Source organism: Hemitrygon akajei, chromosome 18 (genome assembly GCF_048418815.1).
Source record: "Hemitrygon akajei chromosome 18, sHemAka1.3, whole genome shotgun sequence".
NCBI classification, from domain to species: Eukaryota; Metazoa; Chordata; class Chondrichthyes; order Myliobatiformes; family Dasyatidae; genus Hemitrygon; species Hemitrygon akajei.
In genome coordinates this window covers 47,760,699-47,785,957 of record NC_133141.1, presented here as the reverse complement: position 1 = coordinate 47,785,957, position 25,259 = coordinate 47,760,699, and the positions used below count along the sequence as shown (strand labels likewise).

At 39.6% G+C, this 25,259-nt stretch overlaps 1 protein-coding gene across 7 annotated transcripts in view; it reads left to right on the top strand.

The window, feature by feature from the left end:
* mpp2b (MAGUK p55 scaffold protein 2b) overlaps window positions 1-25,259 on the top strand; it is a 553,630-nt gene that overhangs the window by 503,791 nt on the left and 24,580 nt on the right. For 5 of the 7 annotated variants that reach the window (XM_073071618.1, XM_073071619.1, XM_073071622.1 and 2 more), the window contains 4 exons: window positions 9,912-10,043; window positions 18,240-18,348; window positions 19,580-19,648; window positions 23,123-23,284. In XM_073071618.1, the coding sequence (XP_072927719.1) occupies window positions 9,912-10,043; window positions 18,240-18,348; window positions 19,580-19,648; window positions 23,123-23,284 (472 nt within the window). The remainder of the gene's footprint in view (window positions 1-9,911; window positions 10,044-18,239; window positions 18,349-19,579; window positions 19,649-23,122; window positions 23,285-25,259) is intronic. The other 2 variants (XM_073071623.1, XM_073071621.1) reach the window with 1 other exon arrangement.

Here is a 25,259-nt window from a genome sequence, read left to right as displayed (position 1 = left end):
TGTTGCATCATTAGTCTGAGGATTTGCTTAATCGATATGTGAGGGATAACCAAGCTGTGTGGAATTTGAAAACAATGAAAGTGCAAAGATAAAGTGAAAATGGATGAGAAAAGGTGAACAGAGGATAGGTTAAAAGGGGCTAAAAGAGTATTGATTTGATGGTAACAAGTTTCAGATCAATGTTAATATAGAAGTTAAGAGCCAAAGAGCAGGAATAGTTTCCTTGACCCTTTGAGTCTGCACTTCCAGTCGACTTGATCATGGCTGAACCTTAGTTAGTCGCTCTTCCTATATCTTTGATGCTTTTCATGCTGAGATATTGATCCACCTCTTTAAACATATTCAACAACTTGGTCTCCACCTGTTTCTGTGGTAGATAATTCATCAGGTCCTCCAACCTTTGAGTAAATACATTTCCCACATCTTAGTCTTCTATAGGTGCACAGTGAAGAGTATCCTAACTGATTGTATCATGGCCTGGTATAGAAACACCAATGCCCAGGAATGGAAAAGGCTCCAGAAAATGGTAGATACAGCCAAGTCCAACACAGGGAAAGCCCTCTCCACCACTGAGTACAAGAAAGCAACATCCATCATCAAAGACCCAGGTCTATCCAGGTCTGCTCTCGTCTTGCTATTACCATTAGGGAGAGTGTACAGAAGCCTTAGATCCCACGCCACCAGGTTCAGGAATAGTTGTTGCCATCCAACCATCAGACTCCTGAACCAGTGTAGAGAACTTCATTCACCACTACTCTGAACTGATTCTGCAACCTACAGTGTCTCTTTCAAGGACTCTTTACATCTCATGTTCTCAGTATTATTTTAATTGCACAGTTTGTCTTCTTTGCACATTGGTTGTTTCAGTCTTTGAATGTTTATGTAAAGTTCTTTTGTAAAATTCTATTGTATTTTTTTCCTGTAAATCCCTGCAAGAAAGTGAATCTCAAGGTAGTACATGGTAACAGATACCTACTTTTCTGTCTGTTAACCAGTTTCATCGTGTGACATACATTACCCAATCACATGCTTTACACCAATTTCTTAAGTGGGTCATCATGAAAGACCTTCTAAAAATCCACATGCACATCCTTGTATGTTTACTGTCACATTCTTTTTCTCTTATTTTCCTTTTAATCCCAACCTCCTCACACTTTTATATTGAATTTTAAACTGCTTCCAAATTTCTGACTTGCAGCTTTTTTTGGCAACTTTGCGTGCTTTTTTTGGATCTAATCCCGTCCTTAATTTCATTTGTAAGATATGTTGGACTGCTTATCCTTTTACATTTGTGCAACCATTGCATTTCCTACAATGTTAATCATTGTCTATTCATCATCATGCATTTTATTGACATTCCCTATTCTATCATCTTACTCCTTAGACCATTACAGTTTCATTTGCTAAATTTAGGAACATGGTTTTCAGATCGCATTAGACTCCATTAGTACTCAAGAAACCTCATTGTGGAAGTGCTTGATTTCATAAAAGCATTCTTACCTGCTGGAAAGGAGAATAAATCTGCCCCACCTGGCCTAGGCAAAAGATCCATCCTATCAATGCCCCGCATAATTTTATTAACCTCAATAGGGTCACCACTCAGCCTCCTACATTCCAGTGAAAATAAACTTACTCAATCCAATTTATCCTTATAACTACAGACCCCGCCCCCCCCCACAGTTCCAGGCAACATACGGGTAATTTTTTTCCATATTCTTATTAATGCTGTCACATCTTTCTAGTAGTGTGGTGGCCAGAACTGCACGGAATACTCTAAATGTGGTCTAAACAATGTTTTACCTCCTGTCCCTAATAAAATGGCCACAAGTGTATGTTGGTGGTCTTCTGCTGCTGTAGCCCATCCACTTCAATGTTTAATGTGCTGTGTGTTCAGAGATGCTCTTCTGCACACCACTGTTGTATTGTGAGATTATTTGAGTTACTCTCACCTTCCTGTCAGGTGACTATTCTCCTCTGACCTCGCTCATTTACAAGGTGTTTTTGATCACGGAACAGCCGCTCACTAGATGTCGCTCACTTGTTTTTTGCATTATTCTCTGTAAGCTCTAGAGATTGAGCACAAAAATCCCAGGAGATTAGCTGTTTCTGAGATACTCAAACCACCCCTTCTGGCACCAATAGTCATTCTATGGTCAAAGTGACTTAGGTTACATTTCTTCTCCATTCTGACGATTGGTCTAAACAGCAATTGAACCTCTTGACCATGTATGCATGCTTTTATGAATGGAGTTGCTGCCACATGATTGGCTGATTAGATATTTGCATTAATGAGCTAATGTACCTAATAAATTGGCCACTGAGTGTATATCCTGCTGTATTCTTAGACAACCGTCCTCTCTAAGCACAACCCTGCCAATTTTCATGTCATCTCCAAACATGGTCATTTTACCCTACGTTCCCTTCCAAGTCATTTATATTACAAACAACAGAAGTCCCAGCGCAGAGCCCTGCAGAACACTGCTTGTCACGGATTTCCAGTCAGAGAAACACACATCTACCCTTACCCTCTGCCTCCTATCATCCAGCCAATTCTGGATCAAGTTTTCCAATGTGTCCCAGATCCTGTGTGCATTAACTTTCTGGACCAATTACCATGCAGGACTATGGCATATGGAAATCACACATTTCATATAGAGTCTTATGCAGGGTTTTGACCCAAAACATCAACAATCCTTTTCCTCTCACAGATGCTCCTCAACATGCCGACTTCCTCCAGCAGATTGTTTGGTGCTCATAGATACAAAAGTGTGTGATTTGCTTAGAAACCCAGATTCTCAGGTGAACGAAAAGTTAAATGGCACTGGAGCACCCATTTCAGAAAGCAGGTGCAAACTGAGCACTCTGTGTCCCAAAGGAAAGTATAAGAAATAATATAATAATGGTGACTCTACTAATATGAGGTTGATAAAAGTGGGCTGAGATCAATTACAATAAATGAGCCTGGGTATTGATGTAAGAAAAATGAATTAACAGTTATAATCCATAATTTCATCAAGCATTGCAGATCAAAATTGCTATGCAAATATGGCTATTCAGCAACCATCAAACTGCAACATTTTCAGTCATTCGTGCCTACTATATTCAAATGACTTGAGATTTTAATTATTGACTGGAATTTATCTAGGGGATTAATTTTGCATCAAAATTCTAATAAATGGATAAGCTAAAGCAGTCATGGGAGAAATTTTTCTTTGATATTATTTCAGCCATTGACTCATTTAGTACTGAAGCTTTAAGTAAGTTCTTGAATAATGATTATATTCATGTAAGCAGAATGCATATAATGATTACAAATATTTGAGAAAGTGTTTTCAGAGAATGTTCCTATATAAACCCTGGTTTCTAATGAATTGGTTGATTCCACTTTAAAGTGCTGCAATCAGCTATTGTACATTTGAGCTGGAAAAAGTATAAAGTGTCATTGTTTTCCAAAAGTGATCATCATTCATTGACTTCTACTGGAAATTACACCTCTCTCTGATGACCAATTAGTCTTAGGCATTAAGTGGGTATACTTGAAAGTTTTCTGGTATTTGTTATGAAAAGACTGAGGGCGAACAGTAGCATAAGGCTTCTGGAGGCCACGTGTCTGTACTGCTACAGTTAGTGTCCAAAGAGAAGAGTGATGCAGCAATTTAGCTTCTTTTGAAGAAATACAAAGATGGCAGGTGGATGCCTGCTTTTCAGAGTGGTGAGTAAAATCACAACCTGCATTTATTTAATACATTTAAAATATAGTAAAATGGCCAAGGTTTCATTTGATCGAACAAAACTTGACAGTTTTATATGAGGCAATTTTATAAGACTTCGGTTAGGTAGCACTAAGAGTATTGCCTGGTTCTGGTTACCTCACTACGGGAAGGATGTGAAGGCTTTAGAGAGTGTGCTGATAGAGGCTTACCAGGATGCTGCGTGTGCTAGAGGGTATTAACTCTAGGAAGAGCTTGTTGTCTCTGGAGCATCAGAGGCTGAGGGGAGGAGATCTGAAAACAGTTTAAAGAACTATCAGAGACATAGATAAGATACACAACCAGAATCTTTTTCTCAGGAAAGAAAGGCAAAAATCTAAGGGTGTAGCTTTAAGGTGAGAGGGACAAAGTTAGAAGCAGCTGTGTAGGGAAAGTTTTTTTTGAGTGTCAAGGGGTGATGGTACAATAGTGGTTTTCAAAATAGGCACATGAATATGCAGGGAAGGGAGGGATATAGATCATACACAAATAGAAGGGATCATTTTAATTTGGCATCATTCTTGGCACAGACAGCATGGGCTGAAAGGCCTGTTCCTGTGATCTACTGTTCTAGAATGTTCTATGAAACTGAGCTACAAAAGAAAATAACTGAAGACTTGACAGACTTTAAGGAGCATTGTAAAAAGAGAAAGAGGCAGAGACAATTAAGGAGAGAAATGTTATTGCAAATAGAAAATATAGCATTAATTGAAACTCATTTGTGATTTTCTATTTCCCTATAATTATTTTGTTATTATTACAGCCATTTTGATTCACTACAGGAATGCTGAAAAAGTGCTAATTGATTCATGCACCATCAAGGGCTGCAAATTTGTCTTGCCATGATGATTAATCATGAAATTTTAATTAGAAATGAAATACAGTTTATGCGTTATTACAATTTGGATGTTTAATTTGTTTGGCTCAATTAGTTGGACAGTAGAATAATTGTCTTTGATGCATGGATGTGTGGGGCATCCTGGCCAGGGATGTCTCTTGCCATGTGAAGGGAGGCCATGGGGAGGAGAAAGCAGGAGGCAACCATGCACAGCCATGCCCTCCAACGAGGGAAAGAAGTGTGTGAGGAAGCACGGTGCCCACCAAACCTCCCCGGGGGATGTACAGATTTTAGTTGCCATGTTTTTCATAGTATTTATAAACAAGGATACAATTATACTGAAGGACCTATTCATTAACAAATGAAAGACTTGTATCCTCTAGCACATTAATCCCTTACAGAATGTATTTTTGTTTCTTATAGTAAGTGAAATACTAATAATAAAAGCCAGATGCTGCAGGGATTCACACAGGTGTAGTTTTATTCTCCCTTTCAAAGTGTTTATAAGAGGTGTTGAGTTCATCTGGAAGTGAAGCATCACAGCCAATTATGATGTTTGGTTTCACCTTGTAGGAAGTAATGGCCTGCAAACCCTGCCAGAGCTGACCCACATCCAATTCCATCTCTAACTTCACTTGGAATTGTTTTTTGCTCTTAAGATACCCTTCCATAGGTCATAGTATCTGTACTTCTTGTACAGTTTTAGATGCCACAGAACTAGCCCTCAGCAGACTACGAATCTCATGGTTCATTCATGGCATACATGGGTATGTCCACTATGCTCTCAAAGGTACATACACATCCCCACAGGTCCTGAAGAAGTCAGTCACGATGGTGGTATATTCATTCAATTCTACTTACCTCTCCGACAACACTGCATTTGTCAGAAGTGCTTTTTTTGGCCTATGGTAGGTCCAAATTTTTCATATCAAATTACTGCAAAATCTCAGCCCTGAAGATTGAGCTGCCAAGTTAAAGTGACAAATATTTTACCATTTTAAGAAAATCTGCTTTTAAGTAATTAATGTGATAAATCTACTAATGAACTTCTAGCTCCCTGTTAGTATGACTTGTATAATCATCCATTTGCACTTAAAAGTACAAATATACTCACTTAATTTTCATTATATTCTGATAGTTATGCCTTACTTATCAGAATGTGAGTATTTGGATAAGTGTAGTGTCCTTATTTGATTCTTCAGTATAAAAACGGGAATTTTTATTCCCAGTTAGCAGAAATCTTATATCTATTTCTCAATGTTGTAAACTCTTAATGGCTTGCTTTACATTGGGTTGTGATCACCCAGAGTTCAGCCATATTTCTACAACTAGCTTCCTGAAGAATTAACAACAGAGAGCTTTCATTTATGCCTCTTTGGGTGTCAGGACAATATTACTGAGGAGCTTACTGAAGTCATCCCCTCTTCATCCCAAGTAAAAACAAAAAAAAACAACACCCACAGCAGGTCTTATGGTTTCAGTTTCATTTGCAAACTCTATGAAACATTAACTCTGCTTATCTACAGATAATACCTGACCTGCTACCTGTTTCTAACATTTTCTGTTTTCATTTCACATTTCCAGCTTGTACAGGTTATTAATGATTTTCAATTATCTTGCTCTGAGTCTACTTCATGAACCCTTCTCTTTCAATGCGCAATTCATAGTTGCCTTTGAAGACATCTGATTCACTTTAAATGCCCTCACCAATGCAGTTGATAATATTCAAACATTATTTTATCCTTGGGTGACATCCAGTCTGATTTAAAAGTTATTCTCAGGTTAACGCATAATTTTCTCAAAGCAATTTAGAATTTAATGTTTTCATTTGTCTATTTATTTGGTCAAAATTTCTTTGGGCTTTGCAAATTGCAAAGTTTTTTAGTCAAGTTATAATCAATAGCGTCAGTTACTCCCTAACTAGAACAGGATAGTTACTATCTGTTCTGTAAGGTGGACTCTTGACCTCACAATCTGCCTCATTATGATCTTGCACATTATTGGTTACTTGCATTGCACTTTTTCTGCAGGTGTTGCATTTTGTTCTGCATTATTAATGTTTTATCTTGTTCTACCTCAATTCATCGTGTAATGATTTGATCTGTATGAACAGTTAACAAGACAAGCTTTTCACTGTATCTCATTACATGTGACAAAATATTAAACCAATGCCAAGCAACACACACAAAATGCTGGTGGAACTCAGCAGGCCAGGCAGCATCTATGGAAAAGAGTATAGTCGACATTTTGGGCTGAGACCCTTCATCAGGACTTTTCACCAGTCCTGATGAAGGGTCTGGTCTCGACCCAAAACGTCAGCTGTTTACTGTTTTCCATAGATGCTGCCTAATCAGCTGGGTTCCTCCAGCATTTTGTGTGTGTTGCTCTGATTTCCAGCATCTGCAGATTTTCTTGTATTTGCAGTACCATTGCCAATCTGCCATCCATGTGCAATGTATACTGGACAGAGTTAATGCATGATTATAATCCAAATACTCTTCAAATCTGACACTGCAGCCCAAGTGACTTTTTTAAGCAGAAATTAAATGGAGTTTAGATCTAAAGAGATTTGTGTGGGTAAGTGTGAATTGAATTCAAATGAGATTGGAGTGCTTTGGAACCAACAAATATAATGAGTTCTGCTGGATGTAGAACTAAAGGTTCCCACAGAATTGCACCGAGGAGCATCCAGCTAAACTGGAAATGACTTAGAACCAGTGAGCAACTACTGGTGTGTGTCTACACAGAGAAAGTAGTTACCAACTGAAGAAGTATGTGAAATTCTCAGGAAGTGAATCATTACAAGATTTCAATGCTTTCTCTTTCAAAAATACCAAGGGTAAAACAGCATGAAGATGATTTTTCTGGGGGGAATGTTGCAGTAAGTATTCATTATCTTACTATATAAAAGTTAGTCAATTTTTCATTGATTCTGTTATATTTCTTTGTTCTACTGTCAATGCCTGCAAGAAAATAAATTGCAGATTAGTATATGATGACATATATTACTTTGTTAATTCATTTACTCTGAGCTTTGAACTTTTGAAATTTGAACACTATTTATTTAGAGATACAGCGCGGAAAAGATCTTTCTGGCCCTTCGATCCGCACCGTCAGCAACCCCCGATATGATCCTAGCCTAATCACAGGACAATTTACAATGACCAATTAACCTACTAACAGGTATGTCTTGGGACAGCTGGAGGAAAACCGAGCACCCAGAGGAAACCCACACAGTCCACAGGGAGGACGTACAAAGTCCTTGAGGAGGATGCCAGGATTGAACTCTGAACTCCAACTCCCCAAGCTGTAGTAGCGTTGCACTAACTGCTACGTTACTGTCGTGTCCTGTCTGACACTGTTACCTACTGTTTGATATAAATAATCTGAGACTATTGTGCAGTAATGTTATTGGTATTCAGGGGTGGTTATATAAAATTATTTAGTTTGGAAGAATTCTGTTCCTTATCCATGTAGGAATATTTGTTTTATATCTTATATTTCTTTAACCAATAATTTGACCTGAATTTATAGAGATGCAAGAGTTTGTTCCTCTACAAAATTAGATCACGAGCACAATGAATAATGCCGTGCTTAAAGGTGGCAATACTCTGTCTTACACTCTGCCTATTGCCAATTATCATTTCACAAGCTACCTTGAGTTAACTACTCCAAGCCTGCAGTGCTGGAAACACAAAATAAAATTCTATTGAATACTTGTTGGGTTTTATTAGTGTCTATTTTTAATTTTGATCCCTTGTTTTAGATTTACCTACAAGTAAGTGTTTCATTTTCAATGTCTACTCTGATAATGTCCGAGACCTTTGTTAGGCAACTGTGCACTGTTCTGGTCTCTATATTGTACATTGAGGCAGTGGAGAGGATTTATATGGTCATGAGAACTATAAGGTTGCAAATACTGAAGAGGAAAAAGGCCAAAAATAAGACGCTTACTCATTCATGACAATTACAACCTCTAAATACTCATTGTATCCTTATAAATTATTTTTGCACCTTTTACATTCTCTCAGTATCCATTATATAGTGTGGTAACCTGAGCTGCAGTCTAATCATCTCTCTATATAAGCCTAAAATAACTTAATTGCTTTTCAGCTCTGTGTCTCATGAATGAACCACAGTGAAGTGTTTGTATTTTATCTAGCTGCGTTAATTCATTCTTTCACACTGCGACCATGGCACGTTATGTCTCCCTGCGTTTCTTGACCTATTTACAGCTTTTTATGTGAGTGACCATGTCACTTCTTCTATTGTCTAGTTGAATGCAGTTGTCAGGGTGTTACACAACTTAGAAGTAGGCCCACCAGCACCCATTTATTTTAATCCTATTATTTATTCTCCCCACGTTCCTAGCAACCCTGCTCAGATTCTGTCGCTTACACCCAAGAAGCAAAGTGCCCAATTAATCTACCAACCTATACTGCTTTGAGATGTTGGAGGAAATCATGGCACCTGGATGAAATTCACAGAGTCACTGGGAAAATGTAAAAACTCCATGTCATAGAAGAACCGGAAGCCAGAATTGAACCCAGGTCACTGGAGCTGTGAGAGACTGCAGCTCTACCACTAGCCTTCCTCGTCTAGTGTATAATAAAAGATTAACATTAATTTCCTCCAGCTCAGTACTGAGACCAGAAGCAGCATCTCCCATCCGACCCAGTGTCCGAGGTTTGCATCTCAGCATCTCTGATTTCTGACACCATTTTCCCTCCATCACAAAACACACAGTCAAACACATAATATCCAGCGTCGCTATCCCATTGTCAATTTGTTCGCTGCTGAAACCTCAAGATTTATCTGCACCTCTGCTGTTCGAATGATTTCCTGACTGGTCTACCATTTTCCAGCCTCTGTAGAGCTAAACTTTTCCAAAACCCCAAGCTTAACTTGAATCAAGCCATTTTGGCTCTGGCTGAGGCATCCCTTGATTTTAAAATTCTCATCCTGATCTTCAAATGTCTTGCTCTAGCCCTTGAGTCATCTGAGAACTCAACTGGTCAGTCCTGATTTCCTTTGCCTACGATTGGTAACTGTTTCCTCAGCTACTAAAGCTATCCCTAATTTTCTCCCTTCATCTTTTTTTTAATTTCCATTAAAACTTAAATTGAAATCTTTCCTCTTTGATAAAGCCTGTCCTGATGTATCTTTTGGTTTGGTGTTAGATTTTATTTGACTTCCCCTCCTTTGAAGCAGTTCAGGATGCTTGCAACATCAAAGTTTGGAGATAAATGCAAATTCTTGTTTTAATGCCACACTCATTTAAGAGAATGTTGAAATAATGGTGTCAATTTCTTAAATCCTTTCAGGTATTTGTGAAGTGCCACTTTGAGTATGATCCTGTCAATGATAACCTGATACCTTGCAAAGAAGCTGGCTTGAAGTTTACCTATGGCGATATATTGCAGATTGTGAATCAGGAAGATCTCAACTGGTGGCAGGTATTGTCAGTGTCTGCACACCACTTTCTTACCTTTCCAGCACAAACTCTTCTGCATTTGCTGAATTTCTCTGAACCTGTATAATGTGATAAGTAGCTCTACGCTCATTGGGCAGGATCTTCAGAAGGTCCCCATCTGTGACTCCTGTAAGTGTCCTTTCCTATCAGGAGATGGGTAAATGGAACAGTGGCTTAGCTAGTGATATTGCTGCCTCATAGCTTCAAGCACCTTCGGTTCAATCCTGATCTCTGATGCTGTCTTTGCAGATTTCATGTGACTGTGTGGGTTTCTTTTCTGAGTTCCTCCCACATTCCACAGATGTGCAGGTTGGTAGGTGGATTGGATCCTATAAATTTTCCCAAGTATCTAGGTAATGGTAGGAACTGGGGAGGAGAGGGGAGAGTGGGCAGAATTGAACCTGGGTTGCAGGCACTACACTACAGAAACCGCGGGGCCATTTTCTGTACTGTATGACCCAATTTGCCTATCTTCTATTTGGCCTATTATGACCCCTCCTCCCCAACCACAACCAAGGAACATCTTCATGGTGTTGTTTTCTTCTAGCCATCCCATCACTGAATGGCCCATTCCACTGGTATCTGATCGAGTTGGTGTACATGCATTGCTAAGTAACAGATACTGCTTCTGCTTCTGCTTCTTGCCATTAGGTGTGAGCTACCCTGGGTTTAGTTTTGACTGAGTTCTGACCTGAACTGTTGTGGGTTTAATGCTAAGTGCCCTCAACTAAGTTGCAGATTTGCATATGTGGAATTTGGACCCTTTGTGTCTGCTACTGTGTACATCTCACAATAAGCAAAATATGTCTGATGTAAAGTTTTTGTACCCGTTTAGAGCAGAGGCTCACCCATATCCATAAGTTGCTCAGCTAAAGCAGGTTTAGTTACCCATCACATTTACTCTAAATAAATTGTCATCCACTCAATGCTCATTTTAATTAGTCCTTTTGCCCAACATCTATGCCAACCATGCTTCCAGTCAAAACATGACCCGTTTGCCCATGTTTAACCTGTATCCCACTAAACCTTTCCTATCCATGTACCTCTCCAAATGTCTTGAACCTGCATCAACAACTTCTTCTGGCAGCTTGTACCAAATATAAGACCTTAAGTTAGAGAAGCAGAATTAGGCCATTTGGCCCATCGAGTCTATTCCACCATTTCATCATGGCTGATCCATTTTTCCTCTCCAACCCAATCTCCCCCCCCCCCCCCCACGAACATGTCCCTTCATGCCCTGACCAATCAAGAATCCAGCAACTTCTGCCTTAAATAAGGACTTGGCCTCCATAGCTGCCTCTGGCAAAGTGTCCCACAGATTCACCACTCTCTGGCTAAAGAAATTTCTCCTCATCTCCGTTCTAAAAGGACACCCCTCTCTTCTGAGGCTGTGTCCTCTGGTTTTAGATTCTCCCATCATAGGAAACATCCTTTCCACATCCACTCTATCAAGGCCTTTCACCATTCAATAGGTTTCAATCAGGTCATTGCTCATTCGTCTGAATTCCAGCGAATACAGGCCCAGAGCCATCAGACGCTCTCCATTTGACAAGTCCTTTAATTTTGGAATCATTTCATGAATTTCTTTTGAATCCTCTGCAGTTTCAACACATGCTTTCTAAGATAGGGGGCCCAAAACTGCTCACAATACTCCAAGTGAAGCCTCACCAGTACTCTACAGTCTCAACATTACATCCTTGATTATATTCTAGTTCTCTTGAAATGAATGGTAACATTGCATTTGCCTTCCTCACCACCGACTCAACCTGCAAATTAATCTTTAGAAAATCCTGCACAAGGACTCTCAAGTCCCTTTGCACCTCAGTTTTTTTTCTCTCCATTTAGAAAATAATCAACCCTTTCATTTCTTCTACCAAAGTGCATGACCATACACTTCCTGGCACTGTATTCCATCTGCCACTTCTCCCATTTTCCTAATCTGTATAACTCCTTCTGTAGCCTCCCTATTTCCTCAAAGCTACCTGACCCCCACCTATCTTCATATCATCTGCAAACTTTGCAACAAAGCCATCAATTCCATCATCCAAATCATTGATATGTAAAAATAATCGGCCCTAACGCAGACCCCTATGGAAAACCACTAGTCACTGGCAGCCAACCAGAAAAGGCTCCCTTCATTCCCACTCTTTGCTTCCTGCCAGTCAGCCACTGCTTTATCCATGCTAGAATCTTTCCGATAATACCATGGGCTTGTAGATTGTTAATCAGCCTCGTGTGGCACCTTGTCAAAGGCCTTCTTCAAATCCAAATACACAACATTGTCTGATCCTCCTTTGACTATTCTGCTTGTTATTTCTTCAAAGAATTCCAACAGATTTGTCAGGCAATATTTTCCCTTGAGGAGAGCATGCTGACTACAGCCCATTTTACCATGTGCCTCCGAGTACCCCGAAACCACATCCTTAACAATCGGCTCCAACATCTTTCCAATTACTGAGGTCAGACTAACTGGCATATCATTTCCTTTCTTCTGCCTCTCTCCCTACTTAAAGAGTGGAATGAGATAAGCAATTTCCCAGTCTTCTGGAATCATTCCAGAATCTAATGCTTCCACAATCTCTTCAGCCACCTCTTTCAGAACACTGGGGTGTAGTCCATCTGGTCCAGGTGACTTATCTACCTTCAGACCTTTCAGTTTCCCAAGGTCCTTCTCTCTAGTGATAGTAATTTCACACACTTCATGACCCCTGACACCTGGAGCTTCCACCATACTGATAGTGCCTTCTACAGTGAAGACTGATGCAAAGCACTTATTCAGTTTGTCCGTCTTTTCCTTGTACCCTATTACTACCTCTCCAGCATTGTTTTCCAGCAGTCTGATATCCATCCTTGCTTCTTCTTTACACTTATATATCTGAAGGAACCTTCAGAATTCAATGTACTATCCTCTGAGTGAAGATGTTGCTCCTCAAGTTCATATTAAATCTTTCCTCTCTCACCTTAAACCTACTGTATACATCCTAGTTCTTGATTCCCCAGTCCTGGGAAATAGACTGTGTGCATTCACCCTGTTCATGCCCCTCACAAATTTAGACATTTCTCTAAGATCACCTCTTAGTCTCCTGTGCTCTAAGGAATAAAGTCACTGTGTCAGAGGCAGGCAGTGTAGTGAAACAAGGTCATGGCATTCAGTGTAGGAATGAGGGCATTACATAGCAGTTGTATAAGTCATTGAAGAGGTTGCACTTTTAGCACTATGTACAGTTTTGGTCACCCTGTTATTGGAAAAACATGGCTAAACTGAAAAGAGCGCAGAAAAGGCTTGCAAGGATGTTGCTAGGACTTAAGGGCCTGAGTTGTTGGAAGAGGATAGAATAGTGAAAATTGCCTCGGAATGGGATGGAGAATTAAAGTAGAGAGCTCAGGGTCACCTATGTAGACTGAACATAAGTGTTTAGCAAAATGATTACCCACTCTGCATTTGGTTTCTCCAATATAGAGAAGTCATATGCCAGCACTGAGAACTGTACAGCAGATTGGAAGAGGTGCAAATGTATCCCTGCTTCAGCTGAATGGACTGTTTGGTGGGAAGGGAAGAGATAAAGGACTGATGTTTCTCTTTCCACAGGTGCTGCTTTACTTGAAGAGTGTTTCCAGTATTTCCTGGTTTATTTCAGATTTCCAGTATCTGCAGTTTTTATAAACATTTCTTTCAATGCAATTGACAGGGCCTAGTAGGGAGAGGAGGGGTGCAACTAAGCTGGAGGGAATGTTTGGTAATAGAAATTGGAATCTCTTTGAACATCATCTTACCTTATGCCAAATCCTAACCAACATCTTTTGCTACAGGTACAGGTCCTTCATACATTAACCTTCTGAGTTATGTCTAGCGTACCATCTTTTATTTCCTAGTTGGGGAACATGCAGTGGTTGATAAATTAGTCAAATGTGTTGGAGCCATTAATATGTAATAAATCACACCATTGACAGAGATTATCAGATAAGGATTAATGACTCTGTTGAGATCATTTAATACTAACAGCTGTTGACATTTAATTTACTTGAATCCTTCAACTAATCATTATGGATCTTCTGACAGTGGAAGCATCTGGAGAAACAAACACGTTTAGAAGAGCAAAATGCTATCCTGAGAAACTTTGAAATACTGTATGGCAAGAAATGGAAAAGGATAATTGAGCCCATTCAATTAAAATTTGGGTTTCTGAATGGAACTCAGGTTTTAAACTATCAATTAATTCCAACCATCCTACAGGCCTTCATATTAAAATAATTTGTGATTTGCAATAGCAAGTCTGGATTAAATTCAGCTCATTATCATTAAAAACAGCAAATTTCCCCTCTATTATTTGTTTTGCACCATACTTTTATTGCTAGTTGTTTTTCTCTTCAATACTGCAACTCCCATCTTCCAAAGACTACTCTGACTCTAGCCTTATCCATTTCTCTTCCATCTCCTTCCCATTTATCAATTACAATCCAATGCTTCCAGTTCCTTCACTAACATATTCACTTTTCCTTCTTTCTTATCCTCACAACCATTTCCCCATAGCACTATCACAAGTCCTGCCCCCCTCCTTTTCACAGAATTATACAACACTACAGCACAGAAACAGGCCCTTTGGCCCACCTACTTTGTGTTGAACTATTCATCTGCCTCGTCCATCAATTTGCACCAGGACCATAGCCCGCCATACCCCTCCCATCCATGTACCTACTCAAGTTTCTCTTAAATGTTGAAATCAACCTCACATTCACCCACTTGCTCTGGCAGCTCGTTCCACACTCTGAAGAAGATTCCCCTCATGTTCCCTTTAAACACTTCACCTTTCACCCTTAACCCATGACCTCTAGTGCTAGTCTCAGCAAACATCAGTGGAAAAGGCCTGCTTGCATTTACCCTATTTATAACCCTAATAATTTTGTATACCTCAATCAAATCTATCCTCAATCTTCTTCATTCTAGGGAATAACGTCCTAACCTATTCAAGCTTTCCCTATGACTCAGGTTCTCAAGCCCTGGCAACATCCTTAAAATTTTATCTACATTCATTCAATCCTACTTACACATTTCCTGTAGATAGGTGACCAAAACTGGACACAGCTCTCCAAATTAGGCCTCACCAATGTCATATACAATTTCAACATAACATCGCAACTCCTGTACTCAATACATTATTTATGGAGGCCAATGTGTCAAAAGGTTTATTCACAACCCTATCTATCTGTAACACCACTTTCAAGGAATTATGGATCTGTATTCCCAGATCCCTCTGTTCTGCTGCACTCCTCAGTGCCCTACCACTCATCATGTAAGATCTGTCCTGGTTGGTCCTACCAAAGTGCAAAACCTCATAATTGTCTACATTAATTTCCATTTGCCATTTTCAACCCATTTTTCCAGCTGGTCCAGATCCCGCAGTAAGTTTTGATGGTCTTCCTTGCTGTCCACTATACCCCCAATTCTGATTTCATCTGCAAATTTGCTGATCCAGTTTACCACATTATCATCCAGATCATTGATATAGATGACAAACAACAGACCCAGCACCAATCCCTGTGGCATATCACCGGTCACAGGCCTCCAGTCAGAAAGGCACCCATCTTCAACCACTCGCTGGCTTCTTCTGCAAAGCCAATGTTTAATTCAATTTACTACCTTATCTTGAATGTTGAGTGACTGAAACTTCTTGACCAACTGCTCATGTGAGACATTGTCAAAGGTCTTGCTAAAAAGTCTTTGTAGACAGCATCCACTGCATTGCCTTCATCAACTTTCCTGGTAACTTCCTCGAAAAACTCGAAGATTGATTAGACATTACTTACCACACACAAAGCCATGTTGACTATCCCTAATCAATCCTTGTCTATCCAAACAGGTAAATTTTCAGTCCCTTCGAACACCATCCAGTAACTTTCCCACTACTGATATCAGCGTCACTGGCCTATGATTTCTTCGCTTATTCTTTGAGCCTAAGAAGAACAACAGAAGAACATTAGCTACCCTCCAATCCTCTGGCACCTCACAGCTGGCTAAGGATGTTTTAAATATCTCTGCTGGGGCCCCTAAAGTTTCTGTATTAGCCTCCCACAGGTCCAAGGGAACACATTATCAGGCCCTGGGGATGTATCCACCCTAATTTGCCTCAAGACAGCAAAAACCACCTCCTTCATGATCTGTATAGGGTCCATGACCTTGCTGCTGCATGGCCTCACATCTGTAGACTCCATGTCTATCTCCTGAATAAATACAGATGCAATAAAATTCATTTATGATTTCCCCTGTTTCTTTCAGCTCCATGCATAGATAATCAATTTGATCTTCCAGAGGACCAATTTTGTCCCTTGTTATCCTTTTGTTCTTAAAATATCTGTAGAAGCCCTAAGGATTCTCCTTCAACTTGTCTGCTAGAGCAACCACGTCTTCTTTTAACCCTCCTGATTTCCCTCTTAAGTGTTTTCTTGCATCTCTTATACTCCTTAAGTACCTAATTTGTTCCTGAATATCTCTTGAAAGCCAAGGCCCCCTAAACCTGTTCTCCTTGCCTTTTAGGTAGACAGGAACATACAAATTCTGTACTCTCAAAATTTCACTTTTGAAGTAGTTCCACTTACCATGTACGCCTTTTCCAGAAAATAACCTGTCTCAATCCACCACACTTCCCTAATAGAGAAAAAAATCTACCTGAGGCCTATGCATTGATGAGCCAAAGCCTCAACTCCCCACTTTAACACTTAAACCTATTTGCTTTAATAGGTTTAAAGCATTATTTAAACCTAGTGCTAAATAGTACTAGGTGCCTAATTGTGCGCAATCCAATGTCTTCTCAGGAACTGTGGTGTGCAAAAAAATCCGACTACCCCCATTCGCTTCTTTTAAACTCTCTCTCCCTGTGCGCAATCCAGTCAATATCTCGTCGGAGCTGTAGTGCGCAAGATATGCCAACTGCCACTGCTCGCTTCTTTTAAACTCTCTCTCCCTCTACTCAATCTAGAGCCTGCTCAGGATTGTGGTGCGCAAAATGTGCCAACTGACTCCCCTTGCTTCTTTTGAACTCTCCCCGTGCGCAATCCAATATCTCCTCAAGACTGTAGCGTGCAAAATGTGCCAACTATCCCCGCTCGCTTCTTTTAAACTCTCCCTCTCTCTCTCTACTCAGTCCGGAGTCTCCTCAGGACTGTGGAACGCAAAAATGCCAACTGTCCCTGCTCGCTTCTTTTTGAACTCTCGCCGCCTCTAAATAATCTGGTATTTTCTGAGCTGCAGTGCGCAAAAAACATCTGCTTCCCTCATTTCTTTTAAACACTCTGTTCCTCTACATAATCTGGTGTCTCCTTGGGACTGTGGCATGCAAAAAGTGCTGACTGTCCCCGCTGGCTTCTTTTAAACTGACTCTCCCTCTACTCAATTTGCGATTCCTCGGACCTGTGGCATGCAAAATGTGCATTGGTTAAGTATGTTCTTGGCTATTCTTCCTAACACTCATCGTGCTAACAGTTGGGCTTCAATCTTCGGAAACTGTGATTATGGAAGCCTTTCTGCACAACCTTTCCCATATCATTTATAGAGTCCATAAACACTGGTTGAAGTAGACCTGTTCCTGCACAGACTTGGGAGGATAAAAGTGATGTGCAAACACTGACTGTCAGCATAATATGGTTGATAGTTACTGACTATCCATAATAAATTTGAGGGTACGATTCTAACTGCATGGTGTCCATGTGACTTACCATCCATCAATCAAATAGGACCATTTGTTTTCTTTAGCACTTGGATGGTATGGTTGTGGGAGAGCAGTGTCCTGGGACTGTCAACTAACTCTGGAAACCTACAAAAATACAGGCGGGATCTATGCTTTGGACAGGTCGAATGACAATGGCCTAGGTTATTGTTCTTTTCACTAATGTCTAAAAGACAATGGGGTTAAAATTCTACCCTAAAATATCATATGAACTTCTATATCAATATATATACATAGGATGTTTACTTGTATATGAAAAGGATTCATTGTTTTAAAGTATTATTGCCCACACAGGTAAAGAGATTGTCTTAGTCCATCATTTTGATATAACCTCAGTCCCATTTTCATTGGGCAGCAGGCCTCATCATCTCCCCTTGCTATAAAAATTTGAGCCAGGGTACTGATTAAAGGCACCCACTAGAGTTTTGTTAATCCTTACCTCTCCTCTTGTCTTCTAGGCCTGCCATGTGAAGGAAGGAGGGAGTGCAGGCCTTATCCCAAGTCAACTGTTGGAGGAAAAGAGGAAAGCTTTTGTCAAACGAGATTGGGATTTTTCCACACCTTCAGGTATGTGTTGAATAATCTGTAAATCAGTGTATTGCCCCTCGGCTTTGTAAAAGTAATTCAGACACTTGGTTAAAACTATACTGGTTATTATTATTATTATTATTATTATTATTATTATTATTATTATTATTATTATTATTATTATTATTATTATTACTACTAATAATAATAATGACAATCCACAGTGGGTTTCACTGACCAATTCACTTTACCAGGCAAAAGAATCAGGGTCCATGGAGGTTTACTGAAGACACAAGAGACTACAGATGCCAGAATCTGGAGCAACACACAAATTATTTGAGAGCTCAGCATCAATAGAGAGAAATGGATAGCTAGCTTGCAAATTAGATATTTGAAATTCATGATATTCCATTTGTTTCAATGGGGAGGTTTATATTAAAAATATGTAGGTTTTACAAAACCAACGGTAAAGAAACAGAACTCACAGTTTAGCATCAACTATTTCCAAATCCATTTAATGCATGTTCCACTGTCCCCTCCTATCAGATTCCATCATTTTAAGCTTTTTGTCACTTCCACCGATCACTCCCAGCTTCTGGTATCAATCCCACTCCCCCCCCCCACCACCTCATCTGTCTATCAGCCTCTTTCCCGGACCCAGCAGGCCATGCTCCACCCTTTTCTCCACCTTTTTATACTAGCTAGCTCCCCTCTTTCCGGTCCACCTGAAGAGTCTCAACTTAAAATGTCGACTGTCTATTACCCTCCTTAGGTGCTGACTGACCTGCAGAGTTCCTCCAGCACTTTGTGTGTTGCTCCATGTTGGCTACTCCTGACTGTCCAGGCAGTCAGGGAAAAACTGACAAGACAAGAAGCAATGTAGGATATGGAAAAAAATTGATTAAAAATCTCTATTAAAGGAATAATACTCACAATGTAGCATGGAATATTTTCAGATCAGATTCCCAGAATCCAGCCACACAATGTGAGAAACTTCAAACAGACCACAGTCAGCACTGTACTGCATGTGAGGGTGAATGGTGACCTGGTCATGTTTTCCAGCTTTCTCTGGCTTAGTAACGTACATGATGAATTCTCTATCATCTATTAATAAAAATTAGGATAACTTAAGTCAGTCTACTTAATAGCTTGTTAATACTTCAAAGCAAGCAATTTAAATCCTTGAATATAAAATGAGATTTCAATATATACCTAAAGCAATCTATGCTCTTTTTAACTATAATCATACCATATATTACTTCATTAATAGGTGCACTGTGCGGGAGTATGGGTGGGAAAAGGAAGAAGAAGATGATGTACCTGACCACAAAAAATGCAGGTAACTATCATAGGATTTGGCAAAGTGGTAAGTATTGCTTTTAACAGGTACACAGACACACACAAATGTATATATGCACACATATATACACAATGCATGCACAAAACTTGTACACAACACAGGTATTCTTAAAGTGCAGATGGCAATTACTTCAAAGTTCAAAGTTGAAAGTAGAATTTATTATCAGAGTGCATACACGTCACCACATACAACCTGAGATTCTCTTTCTGCAGGCGTACCTAGCAAGTCTATAGAACAGTAACCGTAAACAGGACCAATGGACAACAAACCACAAATGCAGATGTAAATAAATAACGAGCATGAAATAACAAGATAAAAAAGTCCTTGAGTGTAGCTATCCCCTTTTGTTCAAGAGCCTGATGATTAAGGAGCAGTGACTTCAGTCCACAAATGAAATTTTCAGCTAAATATTTCACTAATTTTTATTGAGAGATGGATGTTGATCAGGACTGCAGGGGGATCGGTGTCTAGCACAAAGAAGCAATATGAGCAATACTTACCTCAGATCAAACCTCAAAGCTTCACCAGAGTGACTGCAGCACCAGTTTGTTAACACCATGCTGCGTCCTGCTAACCGTAAGTTCGCTTTTCCCTGCGCCTAGTCTCCCTCTCCCTCCCTCACCCTCACCTCTCTGCCTGCTGTCATCCCAATCTCTCTTCTCCTTCCCTCTGTTTCTCTCCCATCCTCTCTCTCTCCCCCTCCCTCCCTCTCCCTCCCTTTCTTCTCTCTGCCTGCTTCACCCTCCCTCTCTCTCTCAGCCCATTCCCCAATCATTGTCTCTCTGCCCCACCCACTCTCTTTGCCCCCTCAGTCTCTCTTTCTCTAACCCTATGACTAGCTTATCCCATTTTAACTCACTATTTTTGTTATCTCACGTACAAGCTAGCTGCAAATTTTCAGAGCTATCTAACCCCAGATCCTTTCAAAAATACGTATTATGTTTCATCTATTATTTGCCTGTTTCTGCTTATTATTTTTTCTGCAAATTATTTCATTTTTATTAATTTGCCCTGCAGATTGAACTATTCCTTACCATTCTGGTTTACTCCCTTGCAGACTGACCTACACCCATTTAATTGTTAATTAGTGAACTCTGCTGTTTAGTTCAGAATTTTATCGCTGTTTGGAAGTAGCAAGGATGCCACCATTTCAGAGAAAAATTGCTTATTTTGCTAATGGACTGGAATTCTGTGTCAAACGTCATATACTTCAGCCACAAGGCCCTTTAGATGTTTCAACCTCTTCTTTGTTCCCTTTATCCCAGGATCAGCATTTTATCCCAATTTATTTGTTTAAAGTATTATATTTTATAAGCATGTTCCTGGTAGATTTAATGCACAGGCAGCCCCTTAAGTCAATTTTGCCAAAAGTTGGAAAATAACATGAAAGTTACTCGATATGGTAACTATACATCAATTGTATTGTCATAAATGGCATCAACAGCATATTAGACTGATAAAGAATAATTACTGTAAGTGGACAGAGAGAGGAAACTAGTTCTGCCATTTGTTGGGAGAGAACGTGTGTATACATGTCAGACTTCTGAGTTTAATAATGTTATGGGAGCTTGTTCATACAGTTCTGCTCCACATATCCACTTGCAACTGCTCAGTCCCATATCTGAATTTAGTGTTCTGTGTTCATATCCTGCAAGTTTTAAATGTAATTGCATTTCAGCACATTCTCTATAGTTTGTGTTATTTCTGACTTAAATGATGATCATGCTTTGCTTCTCAACTTTACACTATTTCAATAGAGTTAACACACGTTTTATTTGCATTAACAATCCTTGCAACACAGTTCTATTACAACAGCCAGGTTTCCCCCGCTATCCAAAGGTAGAGCATTCCTATGAAACCATTCGTAAGCCGAAACGTCGTAAAGCGAAGAAGCAATTTACCATTAATTTATATGGGAAAAATTTTTGAGCATTTCCAGACCCAAATAATAACCTACCAAATACCAATTACACATAAAACCTAAAATAACTCGAACATATAGTAAAAGCAGGAATGATACATCATTGTGAAACGAGCTTCCAGTAGAAGTGGTAGAGGCAGATTTGGTATTGTCATTTAAAGTAAAATTGGATAGGTATATGGACAGGAAAGGAATGGAGGGTTATGGGCTGAGTGCGGGCCAATGGTGAGTGCAAGTGTCGGCATGGACTAGAAGGGCCGAGATGGCCTGTTTCCGTGCTGTAATTGTTATATGGTTATATGATATGATAAAGACACAGTTATATAAAGTAGAAGTATCGCATGTATGGTGTAGTTTCACATCAAAATCGGGAAGACAGCGAGCCAAAATCAATCTGGAGAAAAAAATTGGCACGTACACGCATGCGCACACAACTGCTCGCACAAGGTTTCACAGTCACGGTGGTCTTTCTCAGGGTAAACACACATATAAAGCAGGCGTCTATTTTTCATAAAAGTGAAAATCCTCTTTGGTTAGCGAAAACAGGTACTAATGTAAGTCTTTCGTAACGGCAAGCTGTCGTAAAGCAAACGTTCAAAAAACAGGGGCCACCTGAATACTAAAACATGTTAGAAAATAGGCTTACAGATTTAAAATAAAACATGCTAAAATAGGCTTATAGATTTTAAATATTCTACTACTTCTTTAAGCTACCTCTTACAGGCTATAAGGCACAGTCTGCACATGTAAAGAATGGAATGAAAATCACTCAAGAACTTTGCCATTCTTAAGTGTTAGAGACACAATCTTTATACGGGGACTAGAAGTGGAGAAAGTGAGCAATTTCAATTTCCTGAGTGTCAATATCTCTGAGGACCTAACTCGGTCCTCACATATTGATGCAGCTAAAAAGAAGGCAAGACAGGGGCTATATTTCAATAAGAGTTTGAGGAGATTTGGTTTGTCAGCTAAAACACTTGAAAACTTCTACAAATGTACCGTGGAGTGCATTCTGACTGGCTGCATCACTGTCTGGTACGGGGTAAGGCTACAGCACAAGATCGAACTAAGTCGCAGAAACTTGTAAAATTAGTCAGCCGCATCATGGGTTCTAGCCTCCATAGTATTCAAGATATCTTCAAGGAGCGTGCCCTTGTAAGGCAGTGTCCATCATTAAGGCCCTCTCCACCCAGGACATGCCTTCTTCTCATTGCTACCATCAGGTAAGAGGTATAGAAGCCTGAAGGCACACACTCAGCAATTCAGGAACAGCTTCTTCCCCACTGCCATCCAATTCTAAATGGACATTGACCCCATGAACACTGCCTCACTACTTTTTTATTTGTCTTTTTTTGCACTACTTACTTAAACTTAACTATTTAATAGATAGATATATATATATACACTGTAAATCAGGTTTTTCTTGATATTTATTTATCACATATTTCATCGTACTGTTTCTGTAAAGTTAACAAATTTCATGACATATGCCGGTGATATTAGACCTGATTCTGATCCTGGTTTAATTCCAGAATTTGATCGACACGAGCTTCTGATCTACGAGGAAGTAGCAAAGATGCCACCATTTCAGAGGAAAACTTTGGTTCTTATAGGAGCACAAGGTGTTGGAAGAAGAAGCCTGAAGAACAGACTCATCATGTCTGACCCAATGAGATTTGGAACGACCATTCCTTGTGAGTAGATATTGATTTGTTTTCCTACATCCTTTGAATACCAGATCATCTTATGATCACTATTTTGGTTACTTCATTGGTTTATGATGATTGACTTGGATTTGGAGCAAAGGAGAGCTGGAATAGGGAGGGTTTTAAGATCTCTGATCTCTGGGTTCCAGTCTGATCTTGGAAAGTGAAATCAGTTGGACCAAGATAACCAATCTAATTATATCATATATAAATTAATTACTTTTAAGCCAAGTGATCAAAATTAAACACCAGGTTCAATACACAAGGTACAATGACTTTTTCAAGTCAGATATTTTCAGCTCAAAATAGAATTGGAAGTGTTTGTAGGATAACTAATTAGAAATACACTTTGGTAAAGTTGTATGATTTCTCAGTAATTGGGTCATCTCACATGTTCTTCTACATTTTACATGTCTAGTAGATGGCTCTTGAACATATCTTTTTATCTTAGAACAATACCATAAGCTTGTACAAGAATTCCATAATTATACAGTCACTGTTACTAATACACTTTTATTCAAAGATATTAAAAGCCAACTGAATTTAAATTCTGATATCTGTCAAAATAGGATCTGGATTTAATTCCCTGGATTTTTACTTGAGTCATAGATTTAAACACCATGGAGACACACCCTTCAGCCCAACGATCCATGGCAATCCAGTTGTCTACTTGAGCTATCCTGTTTTTCCACATTTAACCCATATCCTGTCTCTAAGAATCCTGTCAAATAGTTTGCCCACCACTGACGTAAGACTCACTGGTCTGTAATTCCCAGGATTTGCCCTCTTCCCTTTCTTGAACAAAGAAATAACATTTGCCACCTTCCAGTTTTCTGGTACTCCTGTGGCCAGTGAAGACACAAAGATCATCACCAAACGTGCAGCGATTTCTCTTCTTGCTTCCCATGGGCTATATCCCGTCCAACCCCCAGCCCCAGCCCCAATCCTAATGTTTTTCAAAAGCTCCAGCAGAGCACATTCAATGGGTCAAATGGCTTAATTCTGCAGAAATGACATACTCTTTTTTTAATGTCAACATGTTCCGGCATATTAACCTATTCCATGCAGTCCACACATACATCAACGTCCCTGTCACTGGTGAATACTGAAGCAAAGTGTTCATTAAGGACCTCCTCTAACTCCAGGCACAGGTTTCCTCTTTTATACCTGTTCAGTCCTTTGTCTAATCACTCTCCGTGTAGAATGCCTTGGCATTTTCCTTAATCCTACCTGCCAAGAACTTCTCATGTCCTCTTCTCGCTCAAGTCTTTGTAATGTTGCAGGTAAATTCACTGCTATACTACCGGAAAATGTGAAGTGTGAACCGTGAGGTCTCAATATTTAACTATAGTATTTTCAACTTTGGAAGGTGGAATTATCACCATCAAGACCTCTTAATTCTACTATCATCAGCTTCCTCATACAGCTAATAACCAAGCCACTATTTTTGAGGCTTAGTGGTGAGTGGTGATAAATAAGAGTTGAGATCTGTTTTTATATAATGTAAGGAAGCATCAGCTGGAATAAATCAGTACAAATGTACAAATATATTCATTAGCATCCAAAAACAGAGCATTTTACTCACAGCCAGTGGCAGACTCTCTCCTTATCCACGCCAAGGAGATCTCTCTGCTTCCTGCCACAAGGAAAATTATCACCAGGGTCCTCTTCAACCACCTCTTCCCTATGCCCGAAGAGCTGCTCTGGTGTTAAATAAAGCTGTTCAAAGTACAATTATCATTGAAATATGTATGCCATATACAACCTTGAGATTTATATTCTTGCAGGCAGCCACAAAACAAAGGAATACTATAGAATTCACCAAAATCTCCACATGACAAAGACCATCAAATATCCAATGTGCGAAAAAAGAACAAATCATGCAAACAATAAAAAAGTAAGCAAATAACACACACAACATGAACCATAGAGTTCCCGAAAGTGAGTCCATGGCCACAGAGCT